This window comes from Phoenix dactylifera, chromosome 17, assembly GCF_009389715.1.
Source record: "Phoenix dactylifera cultivar Barhee BC4 chromosome 17, palm_55x_up_171113_PBpolish2nd_filt_p, whole genome shotgun sequence".
In the NCBI taxonomy this organism is placed as follows: Eukaryota; Viridiplantae; Streptophyta; class Magnoliopsida; order Arecales; family Arecaceae; genus Phoenix; species Phoenix dactylifera.
The window spans coordinates 5,162,336-5,184,133 of record NC_052408.1 but is presented as its reverse complement, the minus strand read 5'-3'; the positions used below and the strand labels follow the sequence as shown (position 1 = coordinate 5,184,133).

Sequence of the window (21,798 nt, the reverse complement as noted above, 5' to 3'; positions counted from 1 at the left end):
CATCTAAATTTTGTCACCTTTCCAAGATCTTAATCTTAATCTAATCCTCTCTTTACAAATACCTAAAGAACCACTGCATCTCTGATATTTTCGAATCAACATATCTACAGTAAAGCGAACGCTGCTACTAATTGGATGGCTTTCTACCTTGCAAACCATTCAACTAATGTTGTGTAGGGCTCACTTAATTCTTCTCCCGGATAATTTTGTTAAAACAAAAGAGAGGGAGAGATTTTATATCCTCCATGTTACCGTTATTTGAGGAAACCGACACATGTCACGGCTGCAACCTCGGGAGTAGCGAAATCCTTGGAACATCACCGGACACTAATCCTGCTTAAATGCCCATGGTTTCTTGCATCTCGGCGCATCAAACATTCAAACTCTCCCCCCCCCATCCGTCCTGTCCCCATCAACTTAACGACCAAACCAGCCCACCTTGCCGCCGGAGCTCCAGAATCCAACCCCGAGCCATTCCAAAGCATGGAGAATGTTGCAGACACATCAATCATAAAAATATTCATGTACGTCAAATCCCCACCATCCCAAACTCCAAACAAAACCAGAAGCCACCTTTCTCGGTGCTCGTGCCTCCACCGTCACCCTTACGCGATTTTTACAGCAGTCGGTCACCTTTCTATGTGCGTATATATATATATATACGCACACGTATATCGGTATAGAAAAATACTAAATCTTAATGCGGGATCCATAACCCATTCCTAAATAGTGGGACCCACCAAAGTAGGTAAGATTGTGAATTAAAATAAATCAAAAAATTGAAAAGAAATTAAAAAGAGAGAGAGAGAGAGAGATGGGGGGGGTAAATTGAAAAGAAATTAAAAAGAGAGAGAGAGAGAGAGATGGGGGGGGGGGGGGGGGGGGTTCAAGCTGAAAGAGCAGGGAGGGAAGAGAGATTTAGGAGATCCGAAATCTATCTCCACCCGCGGTGAACCCAATCATGGGGCACCCCCTCATGCCGGCACTCCCAAAAAGCCCCCCTCCCCCATTATATCCCCTCTCCCCGCTTCCACCTTCCTCTCCTCCACCGCCACCACCATGTCCTCCAGGGCCTCCACCGCCCTTCTCCTCCTTGCCACCATCACCGCCGTCACCTTCTCCAACGCTGCTGCGCCTGCGACGCCTCCACTCCTCGCACTTCTCTCTCTTAAGTCCTCTCTCGTGGACCCGACGTCCTCATTCCAAGACTGGTCTTATCCCTCCGCCTCCGCCGCCGGCCCGCCACCCTGGTGCTCCTGGAGTGGCGTCACCTGCTCCGCTGCCGGCGAGGTCACCGCCCTCGACCTCTCCCGCCGGAACCTCTCCGGCGACATCTCTCCCAAGGTCAGGCTACTATCTTCTTCGCTTACCCACCTCAACCTCAGCGGCAATGCCTTCCGCGGCGCTCTTCCGTCCGTTATCTTCGACCTCCGCCTCCTCCAGACCCTTGACCTCAGCCACAACGACTTCAACTCCTCCTTCCCCGCCGCCGTCGCCGCCCTCCGCCACCTCACCCTCCTTGACGCCTACAGCAATAGCTTCAACGGCCTGGTGCCTCCCGGCCTCGCCAAGCTCGGCCTCTTGGAGCACCTCAACCTCGGGGGGAGCTTCTTCGAAGGTGGTATTCCCACCGGGCTCGGCAGCTTACCGCGGCTAAGGTTCCTTCACCTCTCCGGGAATCTGCTCACCGGGCGGTTACCCCACCAGCTCGGCTTGCTCTCCCAGCTCGAGCACCTGGAGATCGGTTACAATTCGTACGAAGGCGGCGTTCCGCCGGAGCTCGGAGGATTGGCGGGGCTCCGGTACCTGGACATCTCGTCGGCGAATCTCTCCGGCCAGGTCCCGCCTGAGCTCGGCAACCTCACCCGCCTGGAGTCGCTGTTCCTCTTCAAGAACCGATTATCCGGCAGGATTCCGGCGAGTATTTTCGGCATGGGGGCTCTCAAGGTGCTCGACCTCTCGGATAACCGCCTATCCGGCAGCATTCCAGCGGGGCTCTCCACGTTGGGTAATCTGACGCTCCTTAGCCTCATGAACAACGAGCTCACCGGCGAGATCCCGCCGGGGATCGGTGAGCTCCCCAATCTCGAGGCGCTCCTCCTCTGGAACAACTCCCTCACCGGTGCGCTCCCCCAGAAGCTGGGCTCCGGCGGGCGGCTGCAGAAGCTGGACGTGTCCTCCAACTCGCTTACCGGCCCGATTCCACCCGGGCTCTGCTCCGGGAACCGGCTCGTCCGGCTCATCCTCTTCTCGAACCGGTTCGACTCCGAGATCCCGCCCGGTTTAGCAAATTGCTCCTCTCTGTGGCGGATACGGATCGAGGGGAACCGGCATTCCGGTCCGATACCCTCAGGGTTTGGCTCTCTTCCGAACCTCACCTACATGGACCTCAGTAGTAATAATCTCTCGGGAGGGATTCCGTCGGATCTGGGGACCGCCCCGAGGCTCGAGTTCTTAAACGTATCCGGCAACCCCCTCCGGCGGCCACTGCCGGAGACGATCTGGAGCGCGCCGAGGCTCCAGATCTTATCGGCGAGTTACTGCGATTTGGATGGCGAGATCCCAAATTTCGAAAACGGGTGTAGAAATCTCTACAAGATCGAGATGGAGGGAAACGATTTGCGCGGAGAAATCCCCACCGACATCGGCCGGTGCACGAAGCTCCTGAGCCTCAGGCTCGGCCGTAATAGGCTCACCGGCGCGATTCCAGAGGATCTCACCGCGCTGCCGTCGATCACCGATGTCGATCTCTCGTGGAATGCTCTAACCGGCCCGATCCCTCCGGCGTTTGATAATTGCAGCACTTTGGAGAGCTTCAATGTGTCGTTCAACCATCTCGCCGGCGAGGTGTCCTCTGCCGGCGCCGTGCTCCGGAACCTCCCCCCATCCGCCTTCGCTGGGAACAACGGCCTCTGCGGCGGGCCTGTGGGGCGGCCGTGCGCGGCCGGAGGGAGGGAGGAGGCTCCGCCGGCGCGGGGGTCTGCGGGGGCGGCTGTCGTGTGGATCGCCGCCGGCGCTGTGGGGGCGGGGCTGGTGGTGCTCATCCTCGGGACGCGGTGGTTCCGGGAGCGGGAGGAGGAGGGGCCGGGCCCGCGGGGGCCGGGTCCGTGGCGGTTAACGGCGTTCCAAAGGCTAAACTTCACGGCGGAGGACGTGGCGGAGTGCGTGGCTGGGAGCGACCGGATCATCGGAGTGGGGTCCATGGGAACGGTGTACCGCGCCGAGATGCCAGGTGGCGAGATCATAGCGGTTAAGAAACTGTGGGGACCACAGAAAGAAGCCGGGAGGATGATGAGAAAGAAGGGCGGGGTGGCGGCTGCGGAGGTCGAGGTGCTGGGCTCCGTCCGGCACCGGAACATCGTCCGTCTGCTCGGCTACTGCACCAACCGGGAGACTACTCTGCTGCTTTACGAGTACATGCCCAACGGGAGCCTGGAGGACCTCCTCCACGGGAGGGGTGGCGGCGCCGCCGCCGGAAAGGGTGGCTGCATGGTGACGGATTGGGAGACGAGGTACCGGATCGCAGTGGGGATTGCGCAGGGGATATGCTACCTCCACCACGACTGCGACCCGGTGATCGTGCACCGTGACCTCAAGCCTAGCAACATACTGCTGGATGCTGAGATGGAGGCCCGGGTGGCGGACTTCGGCGTGGCCAAGCTCATCCAGGCTGCAAACCAGACGATGTCGGTCATCGCCGGCTCCTACGGCTACATCGCCCCCGGTAAGAAATGAACCTGTAAAGCAATAACAACAAACTGCACTGTAATTATGAAGTTCAGGGAACTGAATAATGTGCAAATTAATGGTGGTGCAGAGTATGCATACACGCTGCAAGTAGATGAGAAGAGCGATGTATACAGCTATGGAGTGGTCCTGACGGAGATGGTGACCGGGAGGAGGTCGGTGGAGGCGGAGTACGGCGAGGGCAAAAGCATTGTGGAGTGGGTGAGGGCGAGGGTGGCGAGAGGGGAGGGAGGAGGGGCGTGGAAGGTGCTGGACCCCCTCGCCGCCGGGTGCAAGGAGGTGAGGGAGGAGATGATGCTGGTTTTCCGGCTGGCGTTGCTTTGTACTAGCAAGAACCCCGCGGACCGGCCGACGATGAGGGATGTGCTATCCATGCTACGAGAGGCGATACCTAGCCGGAAGGTGCTCGTCGCTGGGAAGCAGCAGGGCGGCGGCGGCGGCGGCGGTTCCCCGGCTGCAGTGGTGCAGCAGACTGTGGGTAATAGTTAACTCTACGTGAATTATCATTAGTGGGTTTGTCAGATTGATTTGTTAAAGAAGCGTGACAATTTCCTGCTGGCTTTGTTCTGTCTTGTCTTTGAGTTTCGGGCTTGTTTCTTTACCTTAATATTAATCCCTTTTCTTACGTTCCTTTTAATCTATTATAATTTAAATTCCGAATCTTAATGTACTCTAATCACTAAACCATGGGTGAAACTCGCCAAGGAATCAAGAAGATCGAGGCGAGTTGTTTGCCGCTGGGGGAACAGACAGGCACTCACGTACCAGCATGCCACAAAAGTCAAAGTCTTACCACAAAAACAAAAAGGTCAAAGATCTATTACAAAAAAACAAAAAGGTCAAGTCCTCTTTTTAAGTTGCTAAAATCGCATGATGTACTTAAATAATCTTTTTATCTTTTATCCTTTAAGCAAGCAAGAGAATGTACGGGTAGTGATCAAAAGCCTTAAATCACGTTCAGATAACTTTGAGGTGGGGTACAAGAAGTTTTGCCAGGCAAGAGGTGGTATTCGTGGTTGAATCACTCTCATGCATTGAAACTTTGCTTCGATAATGGTAAACAAAAACCACAAGCGCCTCATTGTCCCTATCTTTTCGGACAAGGGTGCTCTCAAGTACATGCAAATCACATACATGATTGCACAATGACAACGGGATTAATTTGTAATTAAGAGTTTAGCGTTGAAAAAGGCATGTCCGTCATGTGTCTACATGTGAACTAGAATAATGTCCCTTCCTATATTTTTAACCATTCCATTTGAAAGTATTTTGCCAAGCCTTTCATGTTCGTGTATGAGTAGGGCAGTATGAAAACTTAATTTATTCAGCCTTCTGACACCCACATACAACAAGATTATATACATAATACACTACAGCAGAAAAGGTTTTTGCCGACTTTGTATTGCCGACGCTAGTTAAAAGCGTCGGCGATTTTTTTTTTTTGGGACAGTAACCGCCGACGCTTCTGAGAAGCGTCGGTAAAAAAGCTTTCTTTAAGCGTTGGCGTCTGGGTACAGAACGGAATATTTAATCCCCGACGCTTATAAGCGTCGGCATATCGGAAGAACACGACGACGCTTATAAGCGTCGTCGGACTTCATTCCTCCAAAACCCGATCGACCCCCTCCCTCTAAAGCCCTAAATCCCCATCTCACGCCGACCGACTCCCTCTCTTCTCAACCCTTTTCACCGATCTCATCCATTCTCCTCCGCCGAGCGCTCTCCGTCGTCGCGATGGGGGGAGTCGCTGCTGATGCAGGCGTTGAGCAAGCGGCGGACGTGGGTCTTCCTCTTCCTCGTCGTCTACTCCCTCCTCCTCTCCTCCTCCTGGAACCTCCTCCTCTCCATCCGCTCCTGGTACAACTCGGCGGCCGCCTCCGCCTCCTCCCGCGCCGCCGCCGGCTGGAAGGCCCTCTACGCCTCCGTGCTCTACGGAGGGGTCTTCGGCCTGCTCTCCATGGGGGCGGCGCTGGCCGTGGCGGTGCCGGCCACGTTGGTCACCTGGATCACGATCCTCGTGCTACTCGCCCTCTTCAAACTCCTCCTCCTCGCCTTCGGCCTCGGCCCCCTCTGCCCCTCCCTCCCCCTTCTCCCCTTCCTGTTCACCTCCTTCTTCCCTGTCAAGATCCAAACCAGACCCAAGCCCAAACCTCCCATCTCTTCATCGTTATCCACCCTTCACCGCCTCATCACTGCCGTCAGGGTTCTCCTCTTGGCCACCATCATCTCCAGCTACCGCTATAGTGATAGAATGCATCCGTACCTCCTCCTCGCCATCTACTGCTGCCACATCTACCTGATCCTAGATCTCGGTCTCGCCTCCATTGCCAAGATCGCCACCGGTCTCCTTGGCCTCGAGCTGGAGCCCCAGTTCAACAACCCCTTAGGCGCCTCCTCCCTTCAGGACTTCTGGGGCCGCCGCTGGAACCTTATGGTCTCTTCCATCCTCCGCCCCTCCGTCTACGACCCCGTTCAAGCCCGCTGGGGGCTCGACGCCGGCATCCTCGCCACCTTCTTCGTCTCCGGCCTCATGCACGAGCTCATGTTCTACTACCTCACCTTGGCACTTCCCACCGGGGAGGTTACCGCGTTCTTCGTCCTCCACGGGCTGCTCACGGTGGCGGAGAGGAAGGCCCGGAAGGCCGGCTGGTGGCGGCCGCACCCCGTCGTGGCGGCGCCGCTTGCACTCGGGTTGATCGTCGGCACCGGGTACTGGCTCTTCTTCCCGCCCCTCCTGAGAGGTGGGGCCGACGCGGTGGGGCTGGCGGAGTTTTCTGCTGTGATGGGAGTTTTCCAAACCCCCTCCAATATCCCATGTACTTTTTGCTGATGACATGCAAGTAGCAAGGGCGATAGTAAAGGATAGAATTCTACTTAAAATCCCTTGTTGATGCTTGTTAAGTATAGCCGGCCAAGCTATTAATACATCTAAATCCCATCTTATCTTCAGCCCAAGAACCCCAAGAGCAATTAAGTCTAATATATGCAAGGTTTTTTCCATGCAGGAGAGCAGGGGGTGTGGAAATATGTAGGGGTTCCTCTATTAGGTATGCCTCTGGCCTCTTTGAATTTTAATTTTCTATTGGATAAGGTGGCAACGGAGATTGCAAGTTGGAAATGGAAGGCTTTATCTCTGGCTGGTAGAACAACCTCACTCCAACTTGTGCTTTCATCTATTCCTATCTGTTGTATATCCTGTGTCAGTGTGCCTTTATCTATCAATACAAGACTTGACAAGGAGCTTTCGGGCTTTGTTTTATGGGGACATACTTCTGATAGGAGGGGTCTTCATCTAGTTTCTTGAGCAAATGTTTGTATACCAAAAGACCATGGTGGTCTGAGTTTGTGTTTATTGGCGCAAATGAGGTATGCTTTCTTATGTAAGATGGCTGTGCATGTGGTCTTGAAACCTGACTCTTTATGGGCGAAAGTGAAACCTGACTCTTTTTTTTTACTAGTTTTTGTTCTATCATTGCATCTCCAGAGTCTTTCAGAATATTTCGTCTAAATCATTACATTTTTTTTCATAATCTATAAAATTTGGATTTATAGCTGTACGTTGTCTATTTTGTGTTAATGCTTTTTGGTGGATAGCTATATTCTTCCTTAATTCCTGGGATTTTCTTCATTTACTTGCTGTTATCACTAGAATCTGAGGATAAAGTATGGGCTTGGATGTCTCACATCTAATTCTATGTAATTCTCTTTTTCTTGGAGTTAACCTTTTCTTTTGTTGCTTTTTATTGACCGAAATTGGTCCATTGTATTGTTATTGCTTGAAGGTCTTTCCTCTGCTCTTTTGGTGTGCTTTTGAGGTTTAATTGTTTTGGGTGGGAAAAATTGTGTTACAAGCTCATGATTAATAGATAACAAGATTGTTCTCTTGTATTTCCCTCCTTCCCACCATTTGTGTTACTCGATCTATTGTTCTGCTTCTTTGTTTAGCTGACTGAGCTCTTTTTGCTTATTTTTCACTGAAATTGTGCCTTCCGTTATTATCTTGTTTAAAGCATTACTGAATGTTTTGAACTCTGATTTGATAACTCACTGGTGATATGGAACATTGAATGGAGATTTGTAGGAGATTTTTGGCCCAACACATACTCGTATGTTGACAGGGCTTTACACATATGGTGTCTTTTTATCCTTATGTTTGCACCAATAATGTGGCTTACATGTTCTTCATGTGATCTAAGAACTAGATCAGTTTCATATCATCTCCAACATGGCAATCATGATTGTCATGCAGAACAGCTTTACAAGCTGATTCATTACATTCAATGCTACTGTGCCTTTTCCTTGTCTTCTTTTTTTCAAGAAAATTGCTTCTTAGTACTATGATTTTATCTATAATCATATGTTTACATGTGTTCTCTTATGTTTATTGATCACTTCAATTGGACTCTATCATCTAGGTACCCATCATACTGTCGACCAAATATATGGCCTTCCATTTCTTTGCCTGAGCTTGAACAAGGTACATGGGCATCTCTCCTCTGAATCCATATATGTGAATAATACTGGAGAAGGTTCTTCAGTCTGTTGGGTAAATTGTATATTATCATCTTCATGAGATTCCTAAGAGGAAGTTATATCCATCACTGTGAGAACTTTGAGAATATGGTCCCTTCCTTCTTTTTTGCAAACCTAATTGTTTTGGAGCAAAGTTGCAGGAGACACGAGATGGATGTCACTGAATATACCAAGTTTCTGGATGCCATCATCAACACCTCAAGAGATGTGGAGTTGCTTCACCGGGAAGGGATCATTCAACCGCATATTGGAGATGACCAGGACATTGCATAGTGGAAGTACATTGCAAATGTAAATTGACAGTATGAATGTAATTTGACAATATGAATGTAATTTGACAATATGCATGTTTTGATAAATATGTTTGATTGTGCTATGAGTATAATCTCGTTTAGTGTGAATGCCTTTGATTTTGTAAACAGAGTTTTAAAAAAAAATTAAATTTTTTTTAAAAAAATCATACTCTAACGACGCTTTAAAGCGTCGTTAAAATTCCGGTGTTTTAACTATTACCGACGCTTTAAAGCGTCGGTAGGTTTGACTTTAACGACGCTTTAAAGCGTCGCTAGTTACCGACGCTAAAAAGCGTCGCTAGTTACCGACGCTAAAAAGCGTCGCTAAATTGCAATTAGCGACGCTTTTATGCGTCGCTAAATTGGACTTTACCGACGCTAAAAAGCGTCGCTAATGACCGACGCTTTTGAAAGCGTCGGAAAATGTTTTATCCACTGTAGCATAGGCGACGCTTTACCGACGCTTGGGATAGTGTCAGGATGGTTTTTACCGACGCTTAAAAGCGTCGCTAATGGCCAAAAAAAGCGTCGCTAATGCCCAATTTTCTTGTAGTGATAATACTAATTAATGAGCAATATTAGTGACTTAAAGACCGATTAACAATAAGTCTGAGAATGTCATTTAATAAATGCCAAATAATATCAAGTCTTCAAAAAATAAAATAAAATTGGACAAGTTGAATAGAAGATTTTGAAAGAATGTCAACTTTCAAGTATCAAGATATAAATCGAAAATCTTAGGATGAAATATTAATTCGGTAGACTAAAGTTGTACTTAGCCACTAGGCTAAGTTGCATACCATCCTCCAACCAAATATTAGAGCAAGTCGACACATCAAGAATTTTGGCTGAAATAGGCTGACATATCAAGGATGCAGGCCAAGTAACATAAACCGAGAGAAGCGAGAGCTATCGACCTAAGACGAGGCCTTAGTGGAGCGGAATACAAGGATGGTGGTTGGCCAGAAGTTATCACTACCCATGCAATGAAGGAGTTGGTGAACTACGTATCATGCAGGGCAATAATAGCCCATGTTGCATATAATAGCAAGGAAAAGCATCTATAGTGAGTAATGGTACCTATTTTTCTACTACCTATGATGTGAGAGGATGGGTAGCACTACATACCATGCGTAGAATAGTGGGTCATATTGTACATTAGTAAGAATAAGTAGCAAAACTAATTAATAGCACATATCTTACCATTATCTAGAATATGAGTTGAGCGGTAGTACTACTTACCACTTTGGGCAATAGTGGCTTATTGGCGTTGAAAAAAATATCAAGATAGTTGATAAGGGTCACTTATAAATATCATATTGTAGTGCTGAAAAAGTAATCCTTTCGGCATCCAATATATTAGTCAATTCTGTTTTATCTTTACTTATTTTTATATTTACTTTAATTTATTTATCAGTAGAACTCTACCTCAAGAATAGTGTCAACTTCTATCTCTACTACCGTAGTCTAAACTACTTCATATCCTTGTCCAAATACATTCTCTTCAAATGGCGGCGTAACAGTGCCAAAAGTTCTTAAAGATCAAGATATCTTGACCCATGCTATTCTCGTTGTCTCACTTTGTCACCCTCTTTCTAGCTACTCTAATACCAGCAGCACGCCCATGCACCTACCTACCCTTTGTTATTAGACTTGTCATCCTTAGGTACATCCAAATGAGACAAGAAGGGCAATAATTTTTCCAACATGTCTAGTGAAACATCATCACATAACTACCATCATATTACTAAGATTGACAAAGTGGTTAATAGTAAAATGGCCACAGTACTAAGGCTACTTACAAAGCGATACATGGCATCTTCGGCTTTGGGGGCAAAAAAAGTATATAGGCTTGTTTCTGTTAGAGCAAATGCATCACAACATGTTCTAGTATATACTGTGGTGAAATAAACTGATTTCTCCTTTTTTTTGTTTGGCAAATGGTTTATCAATTTTCATAGTACGAGGATTTTAAGATCCTCAAAACAGTTGAATTTCATTTTTTGGCCGACCTGAAAGACAAGGCCAAAGTATGCTCTATGAAGTCCTCAAAATCTACATACTAGGGCAATAAGGAAGAAATCTAGTAAGTGAATGTAGGAGCAGAATTGGACCGAACAGGCAATCAATGGTGCTTCAATCAATATTCGAGCCCAAAACGAGCTTTACCCACCTGATCTGCAGGTAGATGCTAGAAGAAATGTCGGTGGAATCATATCGACATTGGTACCTTTTACTAGAATCGGATGTCCCCTAGCGGCAATAGATGGAGGACAATAGTTCAAGCAGTTTGCGATAGCCAGGCCCTATTCTAAGGGCTAGGGGCAACCACCTCCGAGGGTACCATCACTTCCACTTCATCGACAACCATGTATACTATATCTATATGCTAAGGGGCATCAACCATACTATTGGAAACCTTCTCCTCCAAATCAGTTGTATCAAGCACGACAATGAATCTAATCTCCATTCACCAGATCCTCTATGGTTTCTACATATTGCTTAAGTTTGAATTGTACCTCCACCAAATCTTTCATGGTTTGCGTCTGTTGCACAAATTCATCTTTCCCAAAAGGCAAACCTATTAACCTTGTTGGTGAAACAAGTGATTGGTGGGCCTGTAAGACTTCAGTAAGTGTTTCCCTCAAAGTGGTCAAGTTGAATGACTACCAAGTCTAAAGTTAAGTCGATGGATGTAGTGCCAGATATATCCCATCGTCCTCCTAACTATCGCCTGATGGAATGCGAGAGGCATTATTCACACCACATGCAGACCAATGTTTGTGATTTAAAGATTGATCAACAATAAGTCTCAAAAGGTTATTTAGTATAAACCAAGTAAAAGCAAGAATTCAGAAGGGACATCTTGGGCAGACCGAATAGAAAGCTTTGGAATGATGCCAATTTTCAAGTATCAAGATGCAGATTGAGAATCTTAAGATGAAGTTGTATCTAGCCGCTAGGCCAAGTTGCACTAGCTTCCTAGCAAGTGTTAGTGCAGGTCGAAACTTTAAGACTTCTGGCTGAAACATTAAAGTGCAGGTCGAAATACCAAGGATGTAGGCCAAGTGACAAACTGAAGGGGCAAGAGCTACTAACTTAAGATGATGCTTTACTAAAGCGGAGTCTAAGGATGGTGGTTAGCCAACGATTACCATTATCTATGCATGGAAAAAATGGTTGAACTACCTATCATGTATGGCAAAAGTAGCCCATACGGCACACAATAGCAAAGGTAAATGCCCACAGTGAGTAGTGATACCCATCTACCCACTACTCATAATGTGAGAGGAAGGTAGCACTACCTACGATGCATGAAATAGTACGCCATATGGCTCTATCTCAAGAGCAATGTTAATTTAGATCTCTACAATTATGGCTTAGGCTATATCCTATTCCTATTCAAAACACATTTTTTTCAAATGGTATTGTGATGGTAGCAAAGTTCTTGAAAGTCGAGGCATCTAGATTCATGCTATTCTCGTACCCTACCTTCGATCATCCTCTTTTTGACTATTCTAATGCCAGTGGCATATCAGCGCACCTATCTACATCCTCTCATTAGACTTTGTTACGTTTTCCACCAGCCAATAAATTCTGTGGCACATGACGAGAAGGACAAAATATTACTCCAATTTAAGAGGTATTGATGGATTCAACATCGAGCATCTAGTGCTGCTTGCTTGTAACTTTAATTATAATCCCCTGTTCATTTCTGGACGATGAATAAATCCATCCACTTCCACCATGGCAGCCATCTAAGGTATGATGCCAAATTTCGCGCTCAACTATAAGTACCATTTCGGTGCAGAGAAGACCAATCCTCCGAGTGCATTAGTCAATTCAATAACTACTCTGGAAGACATTCAAAGTCAACATAACATTCAAAGCTGCTCCTTAGGCAAAATGTATGATATAAACATCCATTATTTGAGAATCAAAATAGGAGCTATAAAATACAAATGCATCAAATACCCATTTTGTCTCAAATTTGGTTTTTAGGGCATTTTGTTCTGACACTATGAAGTTAGAAGAGTTTTAAAGCCTCTATATTCAGATTTTAGGTGAATTTAAATTGCTTTATATAAAGAATTAATTACAGCAAGGTGGATTCTGCATTATCATTGTCTTGCATTCCTTAACAAGTTCTTTGCAAGGCCAGACCAATGGAATATAATGTGTTCATGGGTTGAGCAAGGGGATGTCTATCTGGTAGGGTTACTTATTTGAATGGAAAATTTTGGTTGCTTTTCATACGAGAGATGAGCACTCTATCGTAGAAGTTATAAGAGTTGAGAAAATGCATGAGTTTTCTGCAAAGTTTGAGATCAATTTATATATAATGTTGTTTGAAGCAACTAGCTTGTAATGGATATATAGCTAAAAAAAATCATGTCCATTCGACATCTTGTGTCCACTAAGGCGTAAAGTAGCTTTTGACCGACGCCCTTGCGGCCGGAGTTTAGGAGAGAAAATGGATTCAATAATATCTGGTCTGATCCAATTCTATATCCAAGTTAATATGGATATGTATGTAAAGTTTCACATCCTACTAAGATACATATTTGTATTTGTATCAATAACAAAAGAGTACATAGTGATATTTGTATTCGTATTTGTATTTGGATTCAATAATATAAAGTTTCATATCCAAATAGTATCCAAATCTGATTCTAGTCCTTTTTACTCTTATGTAACTCTTATTTATCTGCAAAGGGTACATAGTGATATCTTTTATTTTCATACAGTGGTATCTTTGCTTTGGTGGACTGTATTCTCGAACCACTACAGATTGGCCATTCAACCTAACGTTTATATCTTAGAAGAGTTAATAATCCACTATAAAGAGGTCTTGCAATCAATTGAATGCAATTAATGTTTGTTATTTTTCGTGCAATCATTTGTTTGTTCTAGAAAAATAATAAAAGAAATTAGGAAGCTTATAACAAAGAAAAAAAAGGAGTGCTAGAAGGTTTGTATACTGAATTCGAATTTATAAAATATAAAATAGAATGATATTCTACTTACCAAATTTATATTGTTCACTTTTATGTCTGTATTTGTATTCACATCCGATCCACACCGTTGCTTGTTTACGACAAATATACAAAGAAATTTTAGCATCGACAAATACCTGTATCTGTTTTGTATTTTCTGAACAAATATAATACTTATCGAATTTGTTTCAGGCCTCTCCAAGTTTAATTCCAGGAAGGACCATTCAGGTCCATTAGCAACCTAAGTGTCAAAGATTAGAAAACACCATCCAAGCCAAGTGCATGTTAATGGTTCGGCTTATCTTCTGTCTCGACTTGGCCCCATGCTTTCTATAGTTACCAGGATCTAGAATAAGTATTCTGGAGCTATGAACTGGTATAGCAAAATTGATCGATCCATCCATTCAAAAACACTATCTAAGAGCATGTTAATGGATCAATTTCACCAGATTATGTTCAACTTCTGAAAACAAGCGCATTCACCAATTCAGCATATAAATATTGGCAATGCCTTCAGGAACTAATTGATTATTGATCCGAACTTCTCTGGTCCTATAATAAACAGAAACTATTGCCTAGCAAGCTTCTCAAGCTCCACAAGAACAGGATTTGAGGATCAATATGTTCCAAATAGACTAAATCCATTGGCAGTAAATAGTCATACATACAAAAGTGAATGTGCATGCACCTAAACCATACTGCACAGTACAAATTGATGTCTAATAGTCATGGAAGCAAATGCATTGTCTTACAACATCGGAGTTATGAAAGGTAAGATTGCAACCGGTAAATTGAAGTTTGCAAAGATGCAAAAGTGAAATGCAATAAGCAGGTGACTGTAATCTATTTAGCAGCATCAATTCATTAACAGTGGGCAGCAGAAGAAAGTGGTTCATAAGATAAAAATCTCATCCATCAGCATATAATTTTGTTAAGTATCTGGCCTTCAATTGACGTAAAGAGTGTTAAAAAAGAAGTCTTGCAGATTTTCCCATGAATCTACTGTAAAAATGCAACGACTTCAAAACCAACAACAAAGAAGAGAAGAAAGGAAGGATTTCTAGGATCCATATAGTACCATTCGCAGGACTCTGTATTTACTGTACAGCCTGGATCTCCAAACTGGCTTGCTGGTTCTGAACATCATTCTCAGAGCTTGCTGTCTCCTTATTCTCATTTGCATTCATTTCCTGCACAGCGGGTGGGTTAATGATGGTCATTTGCATCGCAGTATTATCGGAGAGGTGACCTTTCATTTCTCGGTGCTCTTGACAGTTGGCACACCAATGCATGCAGCAATGCACCATGCAAGGGTCACAAGGAGAGTTCTGCAGGTGGAGTTACAAGAATGTGATCAACAGAACAACCTGATGTGATGCAAAAGTAGTATAAACAATAGCAACAAAAGCAGCAGAGATTCTCAGGCTTGTAGGCTCAAATAAAGATAATTGATGTAGCACTTAAAGCAGGAGACATCCAGCTTCATAAGACCAACATGCTTTATGAATCAATTACTACAGCGGAACACAACTAAGCATCTTGCAGGCAGTCCAAGTCATTATTAGGCTACCGCCGCTTTATGCATGAATCTGTTTGCATTATTACTAGTGCAACAGCTAAAATTTGGAAAAGGAATCCCAAGCAATTTTTGTCATCAGCATGCTTGATGCATATACATGCTTAGATCAAAGTAAATAATGAGTCCTTGAAGTTCTTATTGACAACTGAGCATCCAGTAGGTGGTCTAGTCATGATGCAACTAATACTGCTTCACATATGAACCTATTCAATCATGTACATTGCTAGCAAAACAGAAGAACATTGGTAAAGAAACCATAAGCAGCTTTTGAATTTATTTGAAGTATACAATCTGCAAAATGAACTTGTTGCATATCCATGTTTACATCACTTCAAGTGAGTCCGCCAAAAAATCCATGTGACTGCAAGACATATTATTGGCAGAACCATGAATATATGAACCAAACAAGTCATATCTGCATAAATTGATTGCTGCAACTACTTTTGAAGCTTGCATGATAGCTACAAGCAAAATAGCATTCAGTCTTTCGGCACTCAAGATAACACATGCAAATAATTGATGCAGCGGTGATATGTTGAAATTGATCACATACGTTCTGAAACAGAAGGAAAATAACAGTTTACCTTGAGATGGTATTTCTTCTGCAGTGATTGGCGATAAAGACCGGTGTAGATACCACACATCCACCAAGAAAATAATAATCCTTCTCCAATCAAAAATGATGTCTGTGGGTCAATGCCATGAAAAAATGCTGTAGCAGCTGCCAGTGCAATGCCACCTTCAACACAGATTGCATGACATATACATGCATTTTTCCATGGGATTTCTTCTTGAAGCTTCTCGACATTATGACCAAACAACACACAAGGACAGAACAAGCCAGTCCAGCCTATCAAGGAAAAAAAATAAATAAAACTTTCAATCTAAAAGTGTCAAAAAAAAATGCACTAGTATATGCCAGGCCTATAGTGTAGTGAAAATAAATATGCTTAAGCATGGTGGTCTGGGGTCAAGAAGGTTTGTGTGTTTAAGATCAGAAAGAGATAGCAGACTAGGAGGCGATTTCATCAAGATGTTTAGAAGTTTCTAAACATACATGGAAACACCACTTACTGCTGCACAATATGAAAACTGATTCCAAGGGAGCAATGATTCTTTTGTCCTTGTTTTTCTTTTTACACAAGGCCAAAATCATATGATGACTTTCTGCAACATCTATGTTTTTCCATCACGATTTCATCAAACTAAATATTGCAGATCTTTTGCCATGGGAGTGTACTATAAGAGTGCAAGTAGTGGTCTTAGACTTGCCTCCATTTATCTTGTTGATTCAGGAGTCCCAGAAAATAAAATTGAACAATTTGAGAATGCACTTTGTTCTAGTGATTGCCAACATAAGATAATTACTTGGACATAGAGCTCCTAGTACAGCTCTTTGCATTACTTGAGGAATGAGAATTTATCTTAGGTATTTTTCAAACTTTTCCTCCAGTAAACCAATAACAGGTAGAATCTATAGATTCCTCCTCCAAATGCATATAGCCTAAAATTCAGATACTGCTCCAAACAACACTTCAAACTTATTTCTTTGCTTCATGAATAATTTCTAAGGGCTTTCATATAGTATTGTATTCAAAGATAATGCAGCGCAATCTCCAATGACAAACTTCTCCACATAACACTATCACCAATGTTATACAACATATCATCGAATCCAATAGATTGAGTAATATGTCATGATCCTATACAAGTCTTTCCTTTACAAGTCTTTTAGCACCAACAACTCTGTGATGTTGTTGCCCTTTGTCCAATAAGAATAAATGCTGATCCTAGGGAAGATAACATAGCTCACTTTCTCAACTATCTACATTCTATTTTCTTCCTTTCTCTGTACAGTATATCTATTATCATAAAAAACACCTCTACATGATTCTCCTTAGTCAGCAACCATGATCAGAGTATAAAGGGCTCTACATTTGCGTTACATGTTTTCCAGTCAGTCAATACAAATCCCAAGGACGGTCTCCCTAAGTTGTTAGACTTCTTTAATCAATTTCCTTTATTCCTGTCTTTTAACTTCCTTTATGTCTCATTTAATTGGCCCTCAACACCCAACCAACCTCCGGTCTGCAACTATTTCCGTAGCATCGACTATGTACACAATTCAAATGAGACAACAACACCTTTAGATTGCCTTGTGTTTCTCGTTAAAGCTTGGGATGTCTTTATGTGATAACAATTGAGAATTCCTTGTAGCAAAACATTTTTGACATTCAGCGGAATTTATCAAGTATATTAGAAACTAGCAGATGAATGGCCACTAGATTACATTGCAATTATCAACCCAATACAAGGATGCAGATCCATTTGACTTCCATGAAGACAGTACAATAAGAGCGATAAAAGGCAATCATAGCACACCTGCATTTACCCTTTTCTTCTCTTGCCAACCTGTGCTGGACCTTCCTGAATCAGAATTAGGCATTTCTTTTCAAAATAAAATCAAGCCTCTCTCATTGTTTTTTTCTCAAAGATTTTCTAAGGATTTAATATTTCAATACAATGATGCAAAACCAGTGGTGTATATCGGATAAAGGCAGGCAGTCGGTGTAAAGCTTTTTTCTTCTATATTATTCATGATTTTGGCAGATCAACACTCAAAGTAATTATCACGTTAGGATTAATTAACTATGTTATCCTTGCAAAATAAATCAAGCATGCATATATATGTAAATGAGCACAACATGAGGGGAATTGAAGGAAAAGCTTAAAGCAGACTAGACCATATTTTTCTTAAAAAAAATAATATCAAACAGCACATAATTTTTAGGGGATGTTAATGCTGAAGAGGAATTAAAAGAAACTACCAATCAAAAGAAACTAAAAAATTATATTTAAAATATAGCTACTTGGATGCAAAGCATATCAAAGGAAGCATAGATTACAGCTTTCCATATCTTCAAAACACCCAAAAATTCCAGTCGTCCAGGCTTCGTCAGCCGGGGGCTCGTAGCTCTCCGGAAGCGATTGTCCGCACTCGGTGCATCGACGAACCTCCAACTGTTCAAAACCTTCATTAATCTCACAAATGGATTTACGAACAAAAAAACATCATATACAACCAATTTTGTTCAGATAAATTCCTAGAAAACAACAAAACCAATTATTCTACCAATAAGAAATGCATTGCAATCTTGAAAATACTATAATTAATTTCAAGATATTGGCAAAAATCTAAAGAAAAACTAATGATGGTGATGGTAAGAGATGGAAACAAAAAAAATAAAAAATAAAAAATTTAGGCAACCTGGGGGACTCGGATGGGCTGATTGAGCTCTCCAGGCTTGATCTCCTCCATGGGCGCATCTTGATCCTTCGTCAGCTTCACGTACTTCCTCGACGTCGTACCGTCCGCCATGGTTCCAAATCCAACCAAAAAATGGCTCTTTGATGACCCTTCCAAATCGCCCAAAGATCTCAGAAGTTTCGGTTCTCCTCGATACAAAAGAATTATCTCCTCCGGATTTAAATGATGCAGAGAATTGTGAATGTCGAAATCTTCCGATTAGCTTTCAGATCCGGAGCAAAAGCTTAGATGTCGAGCAGAGATACATTCGCGTCCGGTTCCCCTTTCTTTGGTTTTACCGTCCGTGACCGTGAGGGTATCCATTCGTCCTGTAATGCCGTTGACATTTCCATGCATCAGTTATGTACCATATCTTGGCAAGATCTCCTGGATCCGGGATCGCCTAAATCTCTCCGCGTACTTGAGAAAGAAAGATGGATGGTTGTGATGTCGGATGATTAATTTATTATTTTATATAAATTAGGCAGCATGATGTTTGATTTTTGGAGGAGAGAATTATAGATCTTGATAAGGAGGGATGTATTTATAAGAACAGAGAAAATAGACAAATAAAAGTGCTTATTTATGAAAGGGATCAAGCAACAGAAGTAGATAAAAAATTTGGAATTTTTTTTCCCATCTTATTCACATAATATAAATACAACCTGTGATTTAGCAGTTTTAGCTAGCAAATGATATGTGGGATGCATGTTTAAGAAAGAAGAAAAAAAATATAATTGTCAATATTGTTTTTTTTTTTTTTATATCATGAATTATGTTATACACAAGAAGGAAATAAATCAAAATAAATTACACCAACTATACCAAACTTACTTTTGATTTTCTAAAGATAGAAATTGGAATTGGACGAATTTTGTATTACTTTCTTAAAGTAGGGGGATCATAATATTTTTTACTATTTCTCAACAAGAAAAGAAAAAAAGATGGCTAGGTAGCGCAGGATTGGTGAGATTGTAGGTAGAAAGATTATAATTAAAAAAATATTTAATGTATACTATAGATAAATACACTAGTTGGACCTCTTTTTTTGTTTGGAGTAAAACCAATTTGAACCTTTAAAAATAAAAAAAGCAAAGCCAAACCACCTAAAAAATAATAATTAAAAAAATCATGAAGTCCATATAAATGTGGAGCTCCAATTGCTCTTTTTTATCCTAAACAGTTTTGTTAATTGAAGAAGGGTTTACAAAAATACTCCTATTTTAGATTTCCTATTACAAAATAGCGAAGGAAGGTGGAACTCGTCGCTGCTTCTATGGCAGCTCCAACAATCTACCAAGGTCAAGTAGGACAACAAAACTAGCTAGAGATAGAGTTTCGACCATAAGGAGGTTTCAGCATTTCGCCCTTGCCGGTCAGTGTCTTTAATCCAGCAATGATTTCCTTGGGGAGCAACCTTGAAAGCCTCTCTCTTCTTTCTTCCAAGTCCAACTCACAAAAGTGCATAAATTTTTCAAACCAATAGAATAGAGAATGCAATTTTTTTTCAATCCAACTAAAGGCTTGTTTAAATTTTTCTATAGAATTAGGTTGAAACTCTTGTAGGGTTTATGGATTGGGCTAGCATAACCAACAAGATCACAGACTATATGCTGGGTGAGGCCTGTATTCATAAAATACTTATAAATAGCTTTAGAGTAGACCGGTCCGAAACCTATAGAAAGAAAACAAAAAGAGAAAGTTCAACAAGTTTTTTCTTTTTTCTCCATAAGATTTGGGCCGGCACACTCTAAATCTATTCTTGGATATTTTGCCTAGCCTAACTTATAGCCTATAATTTTGTCGGTTGTATCAGCCTAATCGGCAAATCCTACATAAAAAAATCTATAAAAAACATAAAAATTCTCCCAAACTAATAGAATAAAGAAACCTTCGCAGTCCAAATCCAACACCCAAAAAGTGCTCGAAGACTCCGCGAGGAAAACCTCTGCTTGTTCTTTGGCCTTCAAAATTCCGGGTACGTTCCAATTATAGTTTACCTGCTCTTAATCTCCTACATATACGATATGCTTCTCTCGAGAAAATATTTTTGTTTTAATGCTTCTTAATCACATTGTTTAGCATAAGGATAGCTTATACTTCGATGATAAAGATAGCCTGAATTGCCTTATATTCTCGGTACCAGAAAATACGTTAAACTCCAAAAGGATGGCATTCGTTTTTTTTAGACTGATACCTGGGCTTGTCATAAGGAACTGAAAGGAGTAAAGCAGCCAAAGCAAGGACAGCATCATGTGTGGAAACCATAGATTGACCAGAATCCAAATTTATGTGGTTATAACCTTTTAGTCAGCTCAGTGTCAAACAATATAGAGATTTTAATGCAATTGAATGCATAAATCCATGTACGTTTTTACTGTAACAGTTATACGATAAAAATATTAGCATGCAGCTGGTATGCTTCTTTGTTCAAACATTTACAAACATGAAGTTTTGCCCTTGTCTGTAATTCACATCAGGTTATTGTGAATTTGGAATGCTAAGACTCATCGAAGACGGATACTCGAATGTTGTTTAGAAGTATGATCAAGACCTTTGCTTTCATTTTCTGAGAATTTATTGTGCTTCTGCATATGATTGATCATGGAAAGTCCTTGACAAATCTTCATCTGCACCCTTCATCAAGCTTATCCTGCAACGTGGTAAAGTTTTGGAACAAAAATTGAAGTTTATCTTGCATCAAAGAAGCACACAAGCTTGTGTCTTGCAATGTGGTATATTTCGCCAAATAATTCTTTCTGGTTTATGGAACTATGTAAATTATAGGAACGCAAATGAAAGTAGACTAAAGATCAATACCTCAAGAGGGGACTCCATTTCAGATATGTTTGTTGCTTTATTAACTGTAAGGCATTATAGCAGTACTCAATCAAAAAGAGCATCAAGTGTCTTTAACATCTTATCCTTAAAAAACATGTTGCCAACTTTCTATGTGAGAACTGATGACAGCAGGAGATTAAATACTAACTGCGCTTAATGAATCTATGAAAGTTGGGTTTACTTATCAGAAGGCACTGACAGATGAATTTTAAAATTGGATCCATGGACTTGCCTCAACTTGGTTGTCAACAAGTAGCTTCTCAATGCTCTTCCAGATTTGTAATTTCTCGGAACTTGAGAGAGTAAATGTGTGTCACAAAAAGCCAAAACAATGTCACCAAAATTGCAGTTTGGTTGCCTTAATAGCAAGATATTTGGTCTTCATTGTATATAGGCTCCAGCTTTATAAAATACACACACACCCTACTATTGTTGGACATGACAATAAGAATTATGGACTCTGATCTAAAGAAGCTCCTTGAAGCTGACCACCAAATGTGA

At 42.4% G+C, this 21,798-nt stretch overlaps 3 protein-coding genes across 5 annotated transcripts; 2 read left to right on the top strand and 1 right to left on the bottom strand.

Annotated features, from left to right (window-relative positions):
* Positions 1–890: 890 nt before the first annotated feature.
* LOC103699355 (leucine-rich repeat receptor-like protein kinase TDR) lies at positions 891–8,656 on the top strand. Of its 3 annotated transcripts, none has more exons than XM_039114793.1 (4): positions 891–3,724; positions 3,818–4,225; positions 8,163–8,224; positions 8,421–8,656. In XM_039114793.1, exons 1-4 carry the CDS (start codon positions 1,060–1,062, stop codon positions 8,442–8,444), a joined length of 3,159 nt encoding a protein of 1,052 aa, XP_038970721.1. In that variant the 5' UTR covers positions 891–1,059; the 3' UTR covers positions 8,445–8,656. The 3 variants fall into 3 exon arrangements, with proteins under 3 accessions (XP_038970721.1, XP_038970720.1, XP_038970719.1); XM_039114792.1 differs by having other exon boundaries at positions 8,415–8,656; XM_039114791.1 differs by having other exon boundaries at positions 8,163–8,656.
* LOC120104174 (probable long-chain-alcohol O-fatty-acyltransferase 5) lies at positions 5,283–7,006 on the top strand. The gene has a single exon (XM_039114794.1). It carries the CDS (start codon positions 5,501–5,503, stop codon positions 6,575–6,577), a length of 1,077 nt encoding a protein of 358 aa, XP_038970722.1. The 5' UTR covers positions 5,283–5,500; the 3' UTR covers positions 6,578–7,006.
* A 5,747-nt stretch (positions 8,657–14,403) lies between the features above and the next one.
* Positions 14,404–18,820, bottom strand: LOC103723778 (cell number regulator 6-like). The gene is made up of 4 exons (XM_008814809.4): positions 18,418–18,820; positions 18,056–18,170; positions 15,734–15,999; positions 14,404–14,898 (listed from the first exon to the last, which is right to left on the bottom strand). Exons 1-4 carry the CDS (start codon positions 18,526–18,528, stop codon positions 14,668–14,670), a joined length of 723 nt encoding a protein of 240 aa, XP_008813031.1. The 5' UTR covers positions 18,529–18,820; the 3' UTR covers positions 14,404–14,667.
* Between the last annotated feature and the right edge of the window lie 2,978 nt (positions 18,821–21,798).